General features: G+C 42.1%; 1 protein-coding gene across 1 annotated transcript in view; it reads right to left on the minus strand.

Moving 5' to 3' along the window:
• The window catches only part of KITLG (KIT ligand), an 85,495-nt gene that overhangs the window by 64,896 nt on the left and 4,599 nt on the right, over positions 1-16,000 (minus strand). Inside the window, exon 2 of the mRNA XM_015571144.1 lies at positions 15,201-15,322. Coding sequence (XP_015426630.1) covers positions 15,201-15,230 — 30 coding nt within the window. The 5' untranslated portion in view covers positions 15,231-15,322. The remainder of the gene's footprint in view (positions 1-15,200; positions 15,323-16,000) is intronic.

Here is a 16,000-nt window from a genome sequence, read left to right on the forward strand (position 1 = left end):
CAAAAAAAGTTAAAAAGAAAGGTTTTAAAACCATGAATGGAAAAAAAAAAAAAAAAAAAAAAAAAAAGAACAGTAGAGAGTCGGGGGCTGGGCGGCAGCGATTCTAGAATTAGGCTGCCAATTTTTTAATCTCTCTTCTGCCACTGACTAGCCTTGTGGCCTTTGCAAAATCAGTTCATTGTCCTGTGCTTTAGTTGGCCCAGCTGTAACATGTGCACAATACAGAACCCACCTCACAGCCGTGTTGAGGATTAAATGGAGTTATGTGTGTTAAAGCACTTAGTATAGTACCTGAAAACAGCACACCTTCATAGATGGCCGCTACAGTTACCATCACTGATGTCTTTTCCACCATATCTGGAACAGTCGTCCTCAGAAATGTCATTTCCAGGCTGGAAGCACGGCGGTTCAAGCCAAAACTCAGGGCACCATCCTTATTCTCTCCATGACTCTGTTTCTACATGCAGTCTGTCGCGTCCTATCAGTTCTATCAGTAAAATTACCCTGAAACATTCCCTTCTCTCCATCACTCCTGCCTGGAAGACTGAAAGCACCCTCTAAATAGCCTCCTTTGCTTGTATACTTTTACTTACAATAGTGTGGTCTTCTGGGAATATAAAACATCGCTGTCTGCTTAAAATCTCTGAATGCCTTTTATGACATTTACAATCAAGAGTGAACTCCTGACCAGGCCTACAAGGTGGTAAGTAACGTAGATTTGCCCACCTCCATGCTCATTACCTTACCAGGCCCTGCCCCCACCATACTTCAGCAATACTGGCCTCCTTTCTGTTCCTCAAACACTCGAACAAGGTATTACTGCCTTAAGCCCTTTGCGCTTGGTGCTGTAAGCTTTTCCCCTCTTGGGCTCTGCAAGAGGCAAGTCCTTTTCAATCAGGATTCAGTTCAAATATCACCTTCTCAGATAAGCCTTCCCAGGTAACCTAAGCACTGGTAGCTTCAACTTTCATATCACTGTTTTATTTCAACTGCAATAACATTTTCATCAGAAATTACCTTCATACCCCAATGAGTTTATTCGCTTATGGCTTGTCCCTCTGACAAGAATGTAAATGGTGTGAAGGTGAGGATTCTATTAGTCTTATTCTTCCTTCTTAGCTCTAGCGCCTTGGACTGACCCCCACTCACATACATGCTCCTTCACATCTGTGGATTGCATGCATTGCAAACTGCTTCTAAAATAACTGCAAAAGTGCTCCGCTGATCAAAATCTCTTTTATATAGTGCAGACCCCGGTGGCAGCAAGATCCAAACTGATCTCACTCATTTGTGGAATATAATGAACAACATAAACTGATGAACAAAAACAGATCCAGAGACAGAGAATCATTGATCAGACCATCAAACCTCAGAGGGAAGGGAGGGGAGGGTGGGGGTAAGATGGAGATATCAAACCAAATGACTTGTATGCATGCATATAGGCCTAACCAATGGACACAGACACTAGGGGGTGAATCCATGTGCTGGGGGAAAAAGAGAGAGTATACTCAGTATGTGAAATGGGGCACAGACAAGCCTGGATAATGCAGGATTCAATCCTCAGCAGATGGTGTCCATATTCACACAACAGCATTGCAACATCACCCACCAGTTTTGCTTATTATCTGTCTCCCGCACTTGAGTTTGAGCACCATAAGGCAGATTCTTTCAGTTCCTGTTTCGTTCATACAACAGTGCTGAGCACAGAGAAGCCTCTCAAACATATTTTTTAAATGAGTGAATGCAGGATAAACATAAGAGTTTTGTCCGGGGGAAGGGGCAGGGGGTGGGCTGGAAAGGGTCAATGGAGAGAAAAAGGAGACATTTTGGGGTCAGTGGGGGAGGGGGGAGAAGGAGGAAGTATTGTTGAAATACTTTCAACAATAAAGATTTAATTAAAAAATACTGCAAAATTCTAATGATGACAAGTGTCACGTCACAATAGTCTCTTACTTATCCAAAACATGACATTAGCTAAATGGGTCTCAGGTTGAACCTCTAACCATTTTCTTTGTACCTTTATTTTGTGTGTGTCTTTGTACCTTTAAATACTTCCCTAGCTCCATGAAGAATGAAAAATTAGGATAGGAAGGCAGAGATAGACTGTAAACTCCATGAGGAGCGGGAGCAATGGAACTGTTTTGCTCACTATTGTATCTGCAGCCTCTAGGCAGTTGCTTTTCTGGTAGTAAATAGATCAATAAACAATTTTTAGTATGTAGACAACCAGTGGAAAATGCCTTTTCTTGTAGATGTGGCAAGAAACTGAGACAATAAACCCAAATGCTGAACTTTTAAATCCCCAGAGCTCCCTTTCTAAAGGTAAGTATGGTGTGAAGTTACTTTCCTTAGTTGACCCAACAGGGGCATAGTTTCATTTACTTATTTATTTATTTAACTGAATTTTTTTAGAGAGACAAGAAGAGAGAGGGAGAGAGAGAAACACTGATGTGAGAGCAGAACATTGGCTGCCTCCTGCACGCCCCCTATGGGGATTGAGCCTACAACCCAGGCATATGCCCCAACCTGGAATCAACTGGCAACCTTTCCATGCGCAGGATGATGCCCAACCAACCAACTGAGCCACATTGGCCAAGGCAGCAGGGACATATTTTTTAAAAAATGTAGGTACTTTCCTACAGTAAGTTCAATGAAAGTCTGTGAGAAGTCTACAACTCTGTAGTTTACTTAGAATCCTATATAATAAAAGCCTAATATGCTAAGTGTCCAGTCATCTGGTCGTCCGTTCAACTGATCAAAGGATAATATGCTAATGATATGCTAAGGCCGCTCAACCGCTTGCTATGACGTGCACTAACCACCAGGGGGCAGACACCCTGACCGGTAGGTTAGCTTGCTGCTGGGGTCCGGCCAATCGGGACTGAGATAGCCAGACATGCCTTGGAGCCCTCCCATGATCCCTCCCCCTCACCCAGCTGGCCAACCTCCTGCATCCCTCCTCAGCCCAGCGATCATGCACTGGTGGGGTCCCTCGGCCTGGCCTGCACCCTCTCGCAATCCAGGACCCCTTGGGATATGTCGGAGAGCCCGTTTTGGCCCAATCCCACTCAATACAGGAGCTGCCCCCTGGTGGTCAGTGTGCTCCCACAAGGGGGAGCGCCGCTCAGCCAGAAGCCAGGCTCATGGCTGGCAAGTGCAGCAGCAGTGGCGGGAGCCTCTCCTGCCTCTGTGGCAGCACTAAAGTCAACTGTCATCAGTCAGACATCCTCCAAGGGCTCCCTGTGAAAGGGCACAGGCCAGGCTGAGGGAACATCCCCCTCCCAGTACACAAATTTCATGCACTGGGCCTCTAGTTTAGTATAAAATGCAACTATAACTTTCTCCCTGTTTCCCCAATGAGCTGTAATCCCTCAAAATTTCTTAAACAGCCATTCATAAAAAAATTAATCATGGTGATTTGGCACTGGAAATACACATGGAATGTGATTACATTTGAGAGCAAACATGTTCAGAAGTGATAACACTGGTTGAGCTTTCAAATGCTAATCTTATCTCTTCCCAAAGCATTGGCTAACTGTTCTCTATCTGTCATTTTACTACAGTAGGCAAAACAAACAAACAAACAAACAAACACAGAGAACCGAATCCTTTAGTCATCCAGACCTATTCCTAGTTTGACTAAAGAATAAAATCAGCCACCTTTTCTTTAGAGTAATATGGGCATAGGATTTCTGCTCCCCTCTCACATGACTTGTTTTCTTTTATTCAGCTTTTCCACTGTGATATCCAGGCAGTTATGCTTACCATTCTCCACAATTCCAGTATGTAAGAGGAGACTCCAAATTCAGTAGAGAAAAGAAGAGATATAACAGAAACAAAAGGAGAAGGCTTTTTACAATCTATCAGGATGTGAGTACTGGCATCACACCTTTTATTATTTTAAAAAAGATTCCGAATTAACAACCTTCAAAGTAAATGTAAACTATTTTATGTTCTGAAATTCTTCCTTGAAGAAGACTCAGGAAGATTATGAATTGATCTCCCTAGTGTAAAAATCAAAAGAAGAATACAAAGAATATACTTTAAACCCTCAAGTCCTTTCTCACAATCATGTTAGGGAGGAAAAAAAAAAGACACTTTGCTCTTTGGGCAGGAAAGAGGGTTGAGTGGGAAATAACCATCACAATCCTGTGGGCTCCTCAAAGCAGCTGCTTTGCTGAGGAATCAAACGGAGATGGAAGCATACATGTAAACAGGAGGACTGCTTGGAAAGCAAAGAGTCTCTCACCGCATGGGGGAGAATGGGGACTTACTTCCCAGGAAATGGAGAGAGGACCCTGTGAGCTGTGGATCCAGCTCAATGAAATTTAAATGATATGTTGCAGCTGCTGTAAGATTTAGGAGCCAAATCTGCACAAACCATTTTGCACATTGACTTCATTGCTTAATTCTGGTATGTGAGCGCCTCTTCTCATTGATGGTACTCTTTGGAGCTTTTATTTGTAAACCGAGGCAGGAGGGAGGCTTTGCTCTCTGGGATAGGACATTATTTAAAACTTTAAAAGCTGTATGGGTGCCAGGAATATTAACCTTTCAGTTCTACACCCAAAACCAAGATTACATAATTAACAAAAACATACAACTAGCCCTAGCCAGTTTGGCTCAGTGGATAGAGCGTCGGCCTGCAGACTAAAGGTTCCCAGGTTCGATTCTGGTCAAGGGCACATGCCAGGGTTGTGGGCTCAATCCCCAGGGGTGGGGGGGGGGCATGCAGGAGGCAGCCAATCAATGATTCACTCTCATCTCTCTCTCTCTCTCTCTTTCCCCCTCCCTCTCTGAAATCAATAAAAATATATTCAAAACAAACTTCATTGGGGTTAAGTTTAAAAAAACCACATACATACAAATAAAAAAATAGACAAGATGAAAACAGGACATGGTACAGGTTTGTGTAACTTTAAAAAAATGTCAGAACTTTGAAAACTTGGCATCCAAAGAGTATCCTGCAAATTAATCTGCTAAGGACATAAAGTCACTGTAGAGAGCACTGTGTCTTAAGGCAGCACTGTGATTGCCTTGGTAACTTCTGATCACAGATTAAATGGGTGTCTTCTAACCACAAGTGAAATTTGAAAACGTCATTTCTTGTTAATCCTCCAACTTCCTTCCTCCACGTTTAAATATATCTCTGATCTTAAGTACTAAAACATTATTTTGTTGCAATTGCTTAACCACATCTGTTTTATATCCATAAATACCATTCAGATGGAACTATCTAAAAATTCTCATCTTGTCTATTTTCTGTCTTTCATAACTTTCTAGATAGAGATAATACATACACAACAGTAGGCAAAACTACACAGCATACCGTCCTTGTCTATTGCACTGGCTAACTATTAACCAGCACAAACTGTGGAAAAATATATGAAAGGAAGCATTTTGAAGGGTGGGGGCGGTAATTTGGGAAGAAGAATCCATTTACTGTATGTATCAGCCTTATTATTATTTATCAAAAAGGTCTTATCTAGGCAAAAAAAAAAAAAAAAGAAAAAAAAAGGAGGATGACAGCAGCACCAAGCAAGGGATTAGGAGGAGCACAGAGATCAGATTTCATGATTGTAGTTGTGAGATGCTGTGCAACTTGCTCAACCTCTCTAAGCCCACCTTCCCCTTCTATAAAATAGAATAATCACACTACCACCCTCACAGGTGGAGAGAATTAGCGGAGATAAAACATGCAACCCACACACTTAGCTCGGAACCTCACACATTGAATGAGCATCAAAATCAACGTTTCCTTCTTCATCATCAACAGCACTATGTCTTAAAATCTTTTCTGGCTCATCAGCCCTTTAAACATCTGAAATTAGCAAGCACCAGCTGGTACTTGCCATTCAACCACTGTGTTATTTCCTCAAAGATGCCAAGCAACTTGCCCCAGCTTCATCTTTTTTAAATCCTGGTCTCCACTCTCTGCTACAACCCAAGTAGCCCATTTTTACTTCTCCCTCTGAGCAGAATTGTATTTGAAGACTGTGTGTTTGTGGAGAGCAGTGTTGTGTGCACAGTTAGATTTGCTTCCTATAGTCATCAGTGCCTACCAGCAGTTCTAAATTTCCTCCTACCTTCCAAGTCACCACAGCGAGGTGAGGAAGCACAAAGTTGCTAAATACCCACATCCATGAGTAGAATGCTGATACACATTCAGAGTGCTGATAGTAAATGTTTCAGTCAAACATACACCTGGCATGATTCATTAACTCACAGTTTGGTTCTGAAAATCTTTACCAAGATCTTGGTGCTGTGCCACCAGCTAGGGGTACCAACATGAGGCGATTTAGGCAGGTAGACAGGTAAGTAAAATGATGTGTTCTGTATGTTTTAAGCACACACTTTTTCTTAATGCTATAGGAGCACAGGGTAAGATCACTAAACACAGTGGGGATGGGGGCAGGGAAGAAGGGCAAACAGACATGAGGAAGGGTTTCTGTGAGGAGGCATCATCTCAGCTAGACAACTGGAGAGGCTGTCAGGGCCTCTGAGACTAAGTGGTGAGTTCGCAACTGTACCACCGTTCACAGTTAGGTGACACTGGAATGAAATTTACCATCTGGGGAGTGGCAGAGATAAGCACCAGCCACATCACAGAGAACCTGTATAATTGTTGAGGGTTTGGACTTTACCCTTTAGGTAACGCAATGTCATTGGAGGATTTGAACCAAGGTAGATACATGGTCAGCCTTCCATCATAACTCCAGATGGTATGTGTGAGAGAGAATCTTTAAAATTACAGAATTCACCATTCATTTTGTTGTGTAATGAAATGAATACCCTGGGAGGGACTAAACCATATATCAGCACATTCTTGTCTTTCCTGTATTACCTCTCAAATGCCAGGACACGAATTTTCAGGGAAAGATGCAAAATTAGGCCTCTTTGTAATCCAGCTCTTCTAAGCAATTTTTAAAAATAATTCAGGCCAATGACTCTGTCTCATTCTACTTTAGCCCTTAAAATGAACTTAACTTTGTTTTTTCCTTTTTCTGATTTAAAGAGATTTTTCAATTCTTGATTTTACAGTCTTGATTCGGGTTTTTTTTTTTTTTTTTTGTCTTAGATCCTACTCTGAACTCACACATTTCCACATTTCTGGGTTGGTTACTTGATTGTTGAGGTAGCAATAGTCAAAGATTCAGTCAAGAAACCTCTAGAAAAAGCCTTTAAGTTGTACAATGTCAGAAAACAGAAGCTGTTTTCTGTCACAAATGCTTGAACAAGTCAGCACTCCATCAAAAGGAATATAACAGTTTAATGTTCTGTCAGAGAATGGAATGCGTGTTTACCTGAAGTAATGGCCTGATAAAAGGAACTCGAGTCTGTCTTGACGGATACAAAACTTACTCGAAGATTAACCTGGACAATCAATCCCTTAAACTCTAAACACAATCGCCCATAAGAAAATAAACCCTGAATTCGTAATGAAAACAATCCCAAACTGTTGATCATACACACTTACTAAATTCAACACATACTGCCCCCTCCCCACGCCCCAAGAAAGGGACTGTACATGTAAAAGTGAATTTTTCTTGACAGCAAACATTTACCTAGGTTTTCTGGATACCTGGCACAGTACTAGCCCTTCTCATGTACTGGCTCATTTAATCCTCATAACCACCTAAGGAGTTAGACACCATTGTAAACCTCATTTTACAAATGAGAAAATCAGAATGTTAGCAGAATTAAGTGACTTAGAGTCATCCGAAAGAGGTGACTCCAGATCTGAGTCTGCAAAGCCATTAATACATACTATACATAAAATAGTTTGAGGCTCCTTTTGGAAGACACTAATAAACAATGTCTTTCATAAATTTAGAAAGTTTAGATTTTTTCATCACTCAAGGTTTAGAAGGATAATATGACCCTAGGCCTATGAATGGAACCTCCTGGTCTGTAGAGAACTGCTCTATCCATCACCTCTTTGCCTCTTACAACTTGTGAGGCAGCCAAGGCATGTGTAAACATCCTCAGTTTCAAAGATCCATGCTGACCGAGATCCAGACCCTTCCCTAATCTCAGATCACAGTTACATAATCTCATTTCCCATAATCAGCCCTAATCTCTCCATGCTTTTCATAGGCCGCGGGTTTTTAATTACTACAGCCGGTCACAAAAAAGTAGCAAACAGACAGAGTAGAAGTCTGATCTGTCTGCTGGCATAATCCAATCCCTAAAGCTTAGAGACACCACTTACTGAACATCAGTTCTGGGTCAATGTCCACCTATTATCTCATTGAATCTTTGTATTCTTCTATGTACTATTACCACAGTGGACACATGAGGGCACTGGGGCCTAGAGGAAGAAAGTCAATAGCATGCACATGGTCTTGGTGAATAATGGAGCTGGGACTTAGGCCACACTCTCTCTCTGACTCCAAAGTCCACGCTCCTTCAAGTGTCTGTGAGATCAATGGGTCAAACACTGTGCACAAACATCATTCACAGTATAGCTGGAAAACATGGATGAGGTGTGGAAAATACTTTTTTATCATAGTCAAAATCTGCGAGGGCCAGCTACAAGACAGGTATACAGCACATTATTCCCAGGTTAAAAAGGTAAAGAAGGAAGGGGACCAGAAGAAGAGGGAGGGGGTGAAAGGAGTAGGGAGGAAAGTGGGGGGAGGAAGGGAGAGAGGAAAGGTGCAAAGTATTATTAGTACATTTTACAGAAGAGGAAATTCAGGTAGGAAAAGGTGAAGCAAAGTTAAGTAATTTGCATAGGATCTCTTGGCAAGCTGGAGTCAAGAACCAGAGGTAAAACCTAGGTGCTTTTGACCCAAAAGCCATCCTCTTTCCATTCTCCCTTGACAAGGGGCTTTCTGTTAATGCGAAAAATGACCTCTTCTTCCGGATAGGGAAAAGTAGGACATCACTCACCAATTCATGAGAAGGACTCATGTTCGGCCACCCCCTCCCCAATTCTAGGGACAGCATAGAGTTCAGGGATGCAAGCTCTGGTGCTGGCCGCCTGGCTCCGAAGCCAGCTCCTGCGTGCAGTTTGCTCAGTGACCTTGGCGCATGATAGAAAGAAGTAACCGCGCTCTAGGTGAACTATCTGGAGATATCATTATACACACTTAGCTCTTTTTCTGGTTTTGTTATAGTAGGGAATGAAAACAATCCAATTATTCAGGACTGCAGTGGATGGAAAGCCCGAGTTCTTTGGATAAATGGCTCCAGCTTTCCCTTCCATTCAGACAGTGGGGACTTTTAAAGGCACTTTCTCTCAGACAGGAGGCACCACACTGATAAGCTTGCCAATTGCTGAAGGCTAAGGATAACAGTAAACACTTATTTAGTATTTCCCATGTGCAAGTGCTGGACGGGGGGCTTTCCTGCGGATTATTTCACTGAATCTTCATGACCGTCTTTGAGAAGTGTACTCTTGCTGTCCACGTTTTGTAGCTGTGGAAACGGAGTCTCAGAGATCTCGTGCTGAGCCAACCACAGCAGGGTGTCCAGCTGCGGGCTGCGTCCATCATCTGTGTTCCGATGATGCCAGGACCTTTCAGCTAACACTTTTGTTTCCGCTAAACCTGATGAGTAAGTCCCATAGCCATGCTGCTGACAAGGGTGTTCCCGTGGTCATTTGTTTAAAAAATCGTAGTGTTAAAGCAGAAAATGAATGACAGAGCCAAGGTTCTAACTGGAGTGGCTGGTAGTTTTGAAAAACAGGCAGAGCCTAAAGATATCATTATTAAATAGTTTTCTAATATGCTCACAGGCATTTAGAGTTGCTTTTGAAAACAGTGTGAAAATAGGGTCAGGACCGATTGAATGAAGTGATCCCTGAAGCATCTTTTGTTCTAAGCGTGTACTAATTTGCAACACCATCTTAAAATATTTTAAAACCTGCCCTCTGCAGACAAGAGTACGATTTTATTTGAAAGACACCAAGGTTTAGACAGTAATTCTTAATTCCATAAAGTAAAATGACCCTTTTACCTTTTATAAGGCTCCCGCCCCCCCCCTCCCCCCGCACAGCAGTCAGATGAAGCACCCATTTGACAGCTGAGGAGACTGAGGGAGAGGCAGATGCCCTGACTGTGTGAGCGTTGTTGCTTCCACAACCATTTACCCTCCTGGTGGGACTAAGGAGCTGGGTCAGAAGCTACCTCTCCCTCACCCAGAAGCTCAGCTTTCCTGCCTCAGTCTTCCCCATATAAGACTAAAAGCTATCATCTCCACAGACAAATTAAAACCAAAAAAGCTCACACTGTACAGACTGCACGTCTATGTATGTGTACCTAAATATGGCTAAGTGGAATCGAGTCTTTAGAATTCAACAGCCTTGGCTTCACATCCAAGATTTTCTGCTTACTTGCATTTTATTCTTCTTTTAATTTGGGGCACGTTTTCTTAAACTCTCTGAACTTTAAGTTCCTTATTTGTTTAAGAAAGTGATATCAACAATAGTATTTACTTCATTAACTTTTGGGGGGCGAGAATCAAATGAGACGTACCCATGCAGTTTGCACCTCATCGTGGTACGTAATCAACAAGTATATATTAACTTATCAACTACTCTTATTATTTCCTTATTCAATAAGCTGCTTTCTCTTTTTAAGCTGCTTGTCATTTGGACTATTTTGTATAACTTTCCTTTCACGGGAAGGGGGTAAAGGTAAAGGAGATAGAATTGAAGGAAAATTTTGTTTAATTTGCTAAGAGTACTTATGAGTGTTAAAGAAGGCAGATAACATAAGGAAGTAATGCTATTAATCTCTAAGGATTATTTTATTTATTCTGCAAAAGCAGAAATGGCTAACAATGAATGTATTTCTTACAGCATTTGGATTTGCTATAATATTTCATGATTCATTATTTTAGCAGAAAAGGAATTGATTATGTACTAAGTGTAAGTCGTTGTGCCCTTAGATAGTCCATCTCAATCAATACAACTAATAGGTGGTTATTTCTGTACCCATTTTAAAGATTGGGAAAGTAAAGTTCAGAGAAAAATACCTACTGAAGGTCACATAGCTAGTCCGTGGCAGAACCAATACTACATTTGATCTATAATTCAATCCAATGTTTTCTGTTTTCTCACATGGCCTCCAGTTTTGCTTAGTAAATGATATTGCATATTCATGGAAAACAATGCTCTGTATGGTGAACAAAGTAACCTTTATAATCATCAACCAAACACATTTGTGTATATAATAGAGCCAGCACAGTAGTTAAAAATGTACCTTGTTTTGCCCTGGCTGTGTGGCTCAGTTGGAATGTCAGCCCATACATCAGAAAGTGGAGGGTTCTATTCCTGGTCAGGGCACATATCCAGGTTGTGTGTTGAAACTCCAGTCAGGGCACCTACTGGGGGTAGCCAATTGATGATGTTTCTCACGTCAATGTTTCTCTTTCTCTTTCTCCCCTCTCTCTTCCTCTCTCTAAAATCAATTTAAACATCTTTTAAAAGTTTGCCATGTTTTAACAAAAGAAAAGAAAAGGAAAAAAGCCTCAGAAAAGTATATCCGCACCTAACAACCTGAATCAGGCATTTACTCTTTCCACAACACGATGAGTACCTGATATGAGCCGCTCTGCTAGGCAACTGGAATTATGAAAAAAATTTTTTGTCCAAATTCTATCACTGGCAGCTGTTTCTAATATCTGAATTGCATTTGCTTTTGATTCCATGTTCCTGTAAACAGAATTTGTATCTCTGACGTGCTAAACAAGCCACACTAACGCACTGTGGCTGTGCCAGCTAAATCTCTTTGGGTGTTATTCTTGGCAATAAACACAGGGAGTTGGCAGAGGAAGGACCTTATCTGAATTTCCTCATCTGTGAAATGGGATTTTTTTTAAAAAAACTATGCCTACCTCCCAGAAGAAAAGTTCTCCCAATTAATTAATCTTGGAACTGTTTTCTATTGAATGCCACTCTGGTTGATCTTATTAGCAGGGTGATTTGATTTTATAAAGCAATGATGGAAACTTTAAAATGGCTACACATTGAAATGTCAAAATTTGACACACACACTACAGTAAATCCTTTCCTTCATGCTGAATCATTTATGTGTGACATTTGTACAGACACAGAACAATAAGCAATCAAATCGCTTTTGAATTTAAAAGTCTATTAAAATTGTTTAAGAATAAAAAAGATTCAAGTTTCAAAAGGAGAGAAAAAGGCAGCCCACTATCTTCTAAGTATTATTAAGGTATAGAGTATGGCACATTACCAAAAAAAAAAATACATGTATTAAAGTTTTAAAAATACTTTCCTGGGCAGGGGTTAAGAATATTGTTTTAATGTTATAATTTGTTGCAAAACAATGAAAGAATAACATAAACCCTATTTTGTAGTGCTTTTGTACATAAAATTAATATCATACAATATTAAAAACATGCTAATAACCTCTCTTTCATTTTTCATGAATGTTTTCTAATGCCTTTATTATCTCTGCATTTCAGTGCCCATTTTGGACCACCTGGAGGCAGAAAGCGCAAGCCATGCACCCTATCTAACCAGCAGAATTCCATGTCAGAGCCAGTCCTCCGCTTAACAGAACACATCAGAGGCCTCTGAGCAGGCCTGGCCGAATAGAGCAGCTTTCTAAACTGCCAGAGATCCAAACTAAAGCAATCACAGAGGTTTTTGCTGGTCATCACAAATGGAAATCCCTAATGTGTTGACTATTTCAGAAGCATTAAATTGAGGTTTACATAGAACCATAAATAACGATGTGTGACTGCTGAGGTTTGTTCTGTAATCCCTGGGTTTTCTGGATGACATGAGAAATCACTTTATATGAAACACTTTTACCCTTCCTCCCTCCTCTTCATCTCAGATTCAGCAGTTAGTGTAAATCTGAACGGCCATCCATATGTCCTGAACAACACATGCCAGGACAGGAGCAAGGAATTCGTAACACAGCCCGTTTCTCTGCAACGCTCTGCTTGGAAATGAAGGAATCTGTGTGCTTTCACAGGCAGTCCTCTAGAAAGGCCTCGAGAAAGGGACTCCCAGGAAACGGCAGAAATCTCGGCATCAGGGGGTCCCTCACAAAAGACAGCCCCTATTAAATTGTAATTCTTTGAGGTTTTACTCAAAACCCTCAACTACCCTTTAGGACCACATTCTAAGCCAGTTGTGAGATACACTTGAATGGAAAGACTGCTGGCTTCAGAGATTTTATGTCAAGTTGAAAAAGAGGCAAAAGTTCTAAGCACCCACAGTGCCTTTGTTCAGGAGATGAAATTCTGCTCTTGAAAGAGCAACAGCGTATGTGCAGACAAGGCCAACACCAGGCCCCACGTCCTACTGTGCTGGGTCCTCCCAGGCCTGCAGCCAGCCACACTATGCCTTTGGGTGAGGTGGGGGGGGGGGGGGCTTCTGCAAAGGTGAAGGAGGCTTTCTTTTTCAAGTGAACGCTGAGGATGGGTTTGTTCTTGCTCTTTTGTGCCCTTTTGTATTGTCGCCCTAGAGAGCAAAGGCGTTCTTTGAAGGGCAACTGTCCATTTTGAGTGACTCTCTGTGCACCCAGAACACAGAAAAGGCACCCTGGCTGCCGCCCTTCATGCCCACATTCTAATCCACAGCCCTCAAAGCACCAAGGCAACAGCTACACCTGCAGCGGCAAGTGCTGAATTCCTGCACCCAGATCGCGAAGGAGAGCTACCGCTGCCTCTGTAAGTGCCTGGATCACTGCCTCAATGCCGGATGTGCTTTCAGCGGGCAGCTCTCTAGTCTAGGCTCTGCCTGTGCTTAGAGGAGGACAGCGCCACTGCCACTGCCACTGCCACTGCTCAATTTCCTGAAGAATCCCTGCGCTCTCGGCCGGTGCAGGGGTCCAGCTGATGTTCCAAGAGTCTCCTGTCAACAATGAGAAAAGGACTGTCCTGGCTTCCGATGGCTGAGGAAAACCAGCTGCTGGCTACTGGGCTTGCCCCAACTCTCCAGTGAGGTCAGTTCTCGAGAGAAGCTCAGGAAAGGAGGTAGGTGAGAGGTGTTCCTGAGAGGGCACTGAACCTGCGAAAATCCGCAGCCAGGTGCCTTCCACAAGAACAGTCTTTCCCTGAGGCAACAGTCCTTTTCCAGCCCGACTTGCCAGCTGCAGACCCCCTCCTCCTCCCTGGCTTCTGAGGGTTCATGCTAGGGAGTGGGCCAGAGATACTACTGAGATCAGTGACTCGCCCAGGACTTGTCTAAGACTTGCCTAAGCCTCAGTTGTCTGCTGGCGCTGGAGCAAGAGCCAAGCACAGGACCCATTCCCCCATGCTCCCCACCAATGCCTTTCTGCTACATGATCAGATTCCCTCCATGGCTACTGCATGCTCCCAGACACTGGAGGCGGCAGGAGCAGAAGAGACACACGCAGGCCCAGGGAGGCACTCACTACCTTTGTGAGCCTACTTCCTCTGGTCGCCTGTCTGCCTTTGCCTTAGGATCCTTCCTTACGGAGAGGATTTAAAGATCAGAAGAGAGACAGTAACAGTGGATACTGCTAATATAGCAAAGTGTAAATACCATTCTTGTTAGAGAGAAATGCCAAGGAGCAGGTGAAATGGCTAAAAGCAGAACAGTCTAAATTTAAACCTCTTTCTCCCCATTGGCTGGGTCATAATCATAAAATAATGGCTATCATTTTTATTCACACCAAAGCAATGGCTACACAAATCTCAGAACCAAAGGGTGCTTAAATGCCATCTGGTTCAAGCCTCTATTTTACTAGTACCTTCAAAATTTTAGAACTGGAAGGCACTTAGAAATCGCCTAGTCCTACTTTCTCATTTTACAGTTGAGGAAATTGAGGTTGGAAGAGATTCAAATCTCTTTCCAAAGTCACACTACTCAGTATCCAGCCTAATAAAAGAACTCCATCCCCTAATATCCAAGTCAGTGTGGCTGCCTAGGAAAACAGTGAAATGTAGCCAAAGACAAAGACAGCAACATAAAGAACAGTCTTCCTTTAGATGACACACATCGAGATCTCAAAAAAAGAACCATGAGGCCTAATTATAAGAAAATCACTCCCCACCTCCTTTATTTTTCTTTTTTCTGGACAGAGGAAATAGAGATGTGATAGTAACAATTCCCTCAAACTCCCAGCCCCTGTTAACAGTTCTTCCTGTGCCCATAGTCAAGTAAAAAGGAAAAACACATTTTGCAGCATCTAAAAATCAGCGAGGATACAGTCAATGGTTTCTATGAGACAAAATCTATACAAACTAACCTTGAAAACAGCATACATTATAAAAAGCATCCTGGTGTTGCCTCAATTTGTTTCATAAATGTTCTGACTACACAGGTGACTTACACCCAAAAGCAGTCCCTTGCAGCTGTTGGATTCATGTACTAGAAAAAAAAGATAAAAGATCACTCCTAAGATTGATTTGCAGCCAAATGCCTTACCCTAATTTACAAAAGGGAACATTAAGGTAATCAAGAAAAGGAAAACAAAAATCTCCCAAACTTGCATAATGGATAAAAATGTCACTGCACGTTGCCTGGGAAAGGCAAAAAGGATACCGTGCAGAAATGAATGCATGGCCTCAATCAGAAGAGCAAGTGCAAGAACACCGGGGATAGGATGCTAAGTCTCCAGTCCAAAACAAAATAAACCCTCAGCATCACACCAGGGGAACTCAGAAAGCAAGAGTGTGGAAATATGGAAGTGAATCAGAGATGGCGGTAATATTTCCATTTTCTATTTCTATTTTCAATTCTAATTCTCTCACTCATTTTTACTTTTAAAGAATTTAACATCCTTGATGCCACATATAGCCTTTGTTTTCATACATTCCTAGTTTGCTGTGTGGTCTATAAACAGACCTCAGCCTGGAAGGGGCAGCACTGAATCCACAGATTCAGATTTGTCTGTCTGTTTTGCTGGTGAAGCACCATTTACCTGCAATAGTCAGTTTTTCTCTGGTTGTTAAGTTAACCAGCAGGCAATTCTCTTCTCAGGAACAACAAATCCAGACTGTAACTACAGTAAGCCACTGTGCTGGGATAAAGATTATATATATATAT

Source organism: Myotis davidii, unplaced genomic scaffold (genome assembly GCF_000327345.1).
Source record: "Myotis davidii unplaced genomic scaffold, ASM32734v1 scaffold108, whole genome shotgun sequence".
In the NCBI taxonomy this organism is placed as follows: Eukaryota; Metazoa; Chordata; class Mammalia; order Chiroptera; family Vespertilionidae; genus Myotis; species Myotis davidii.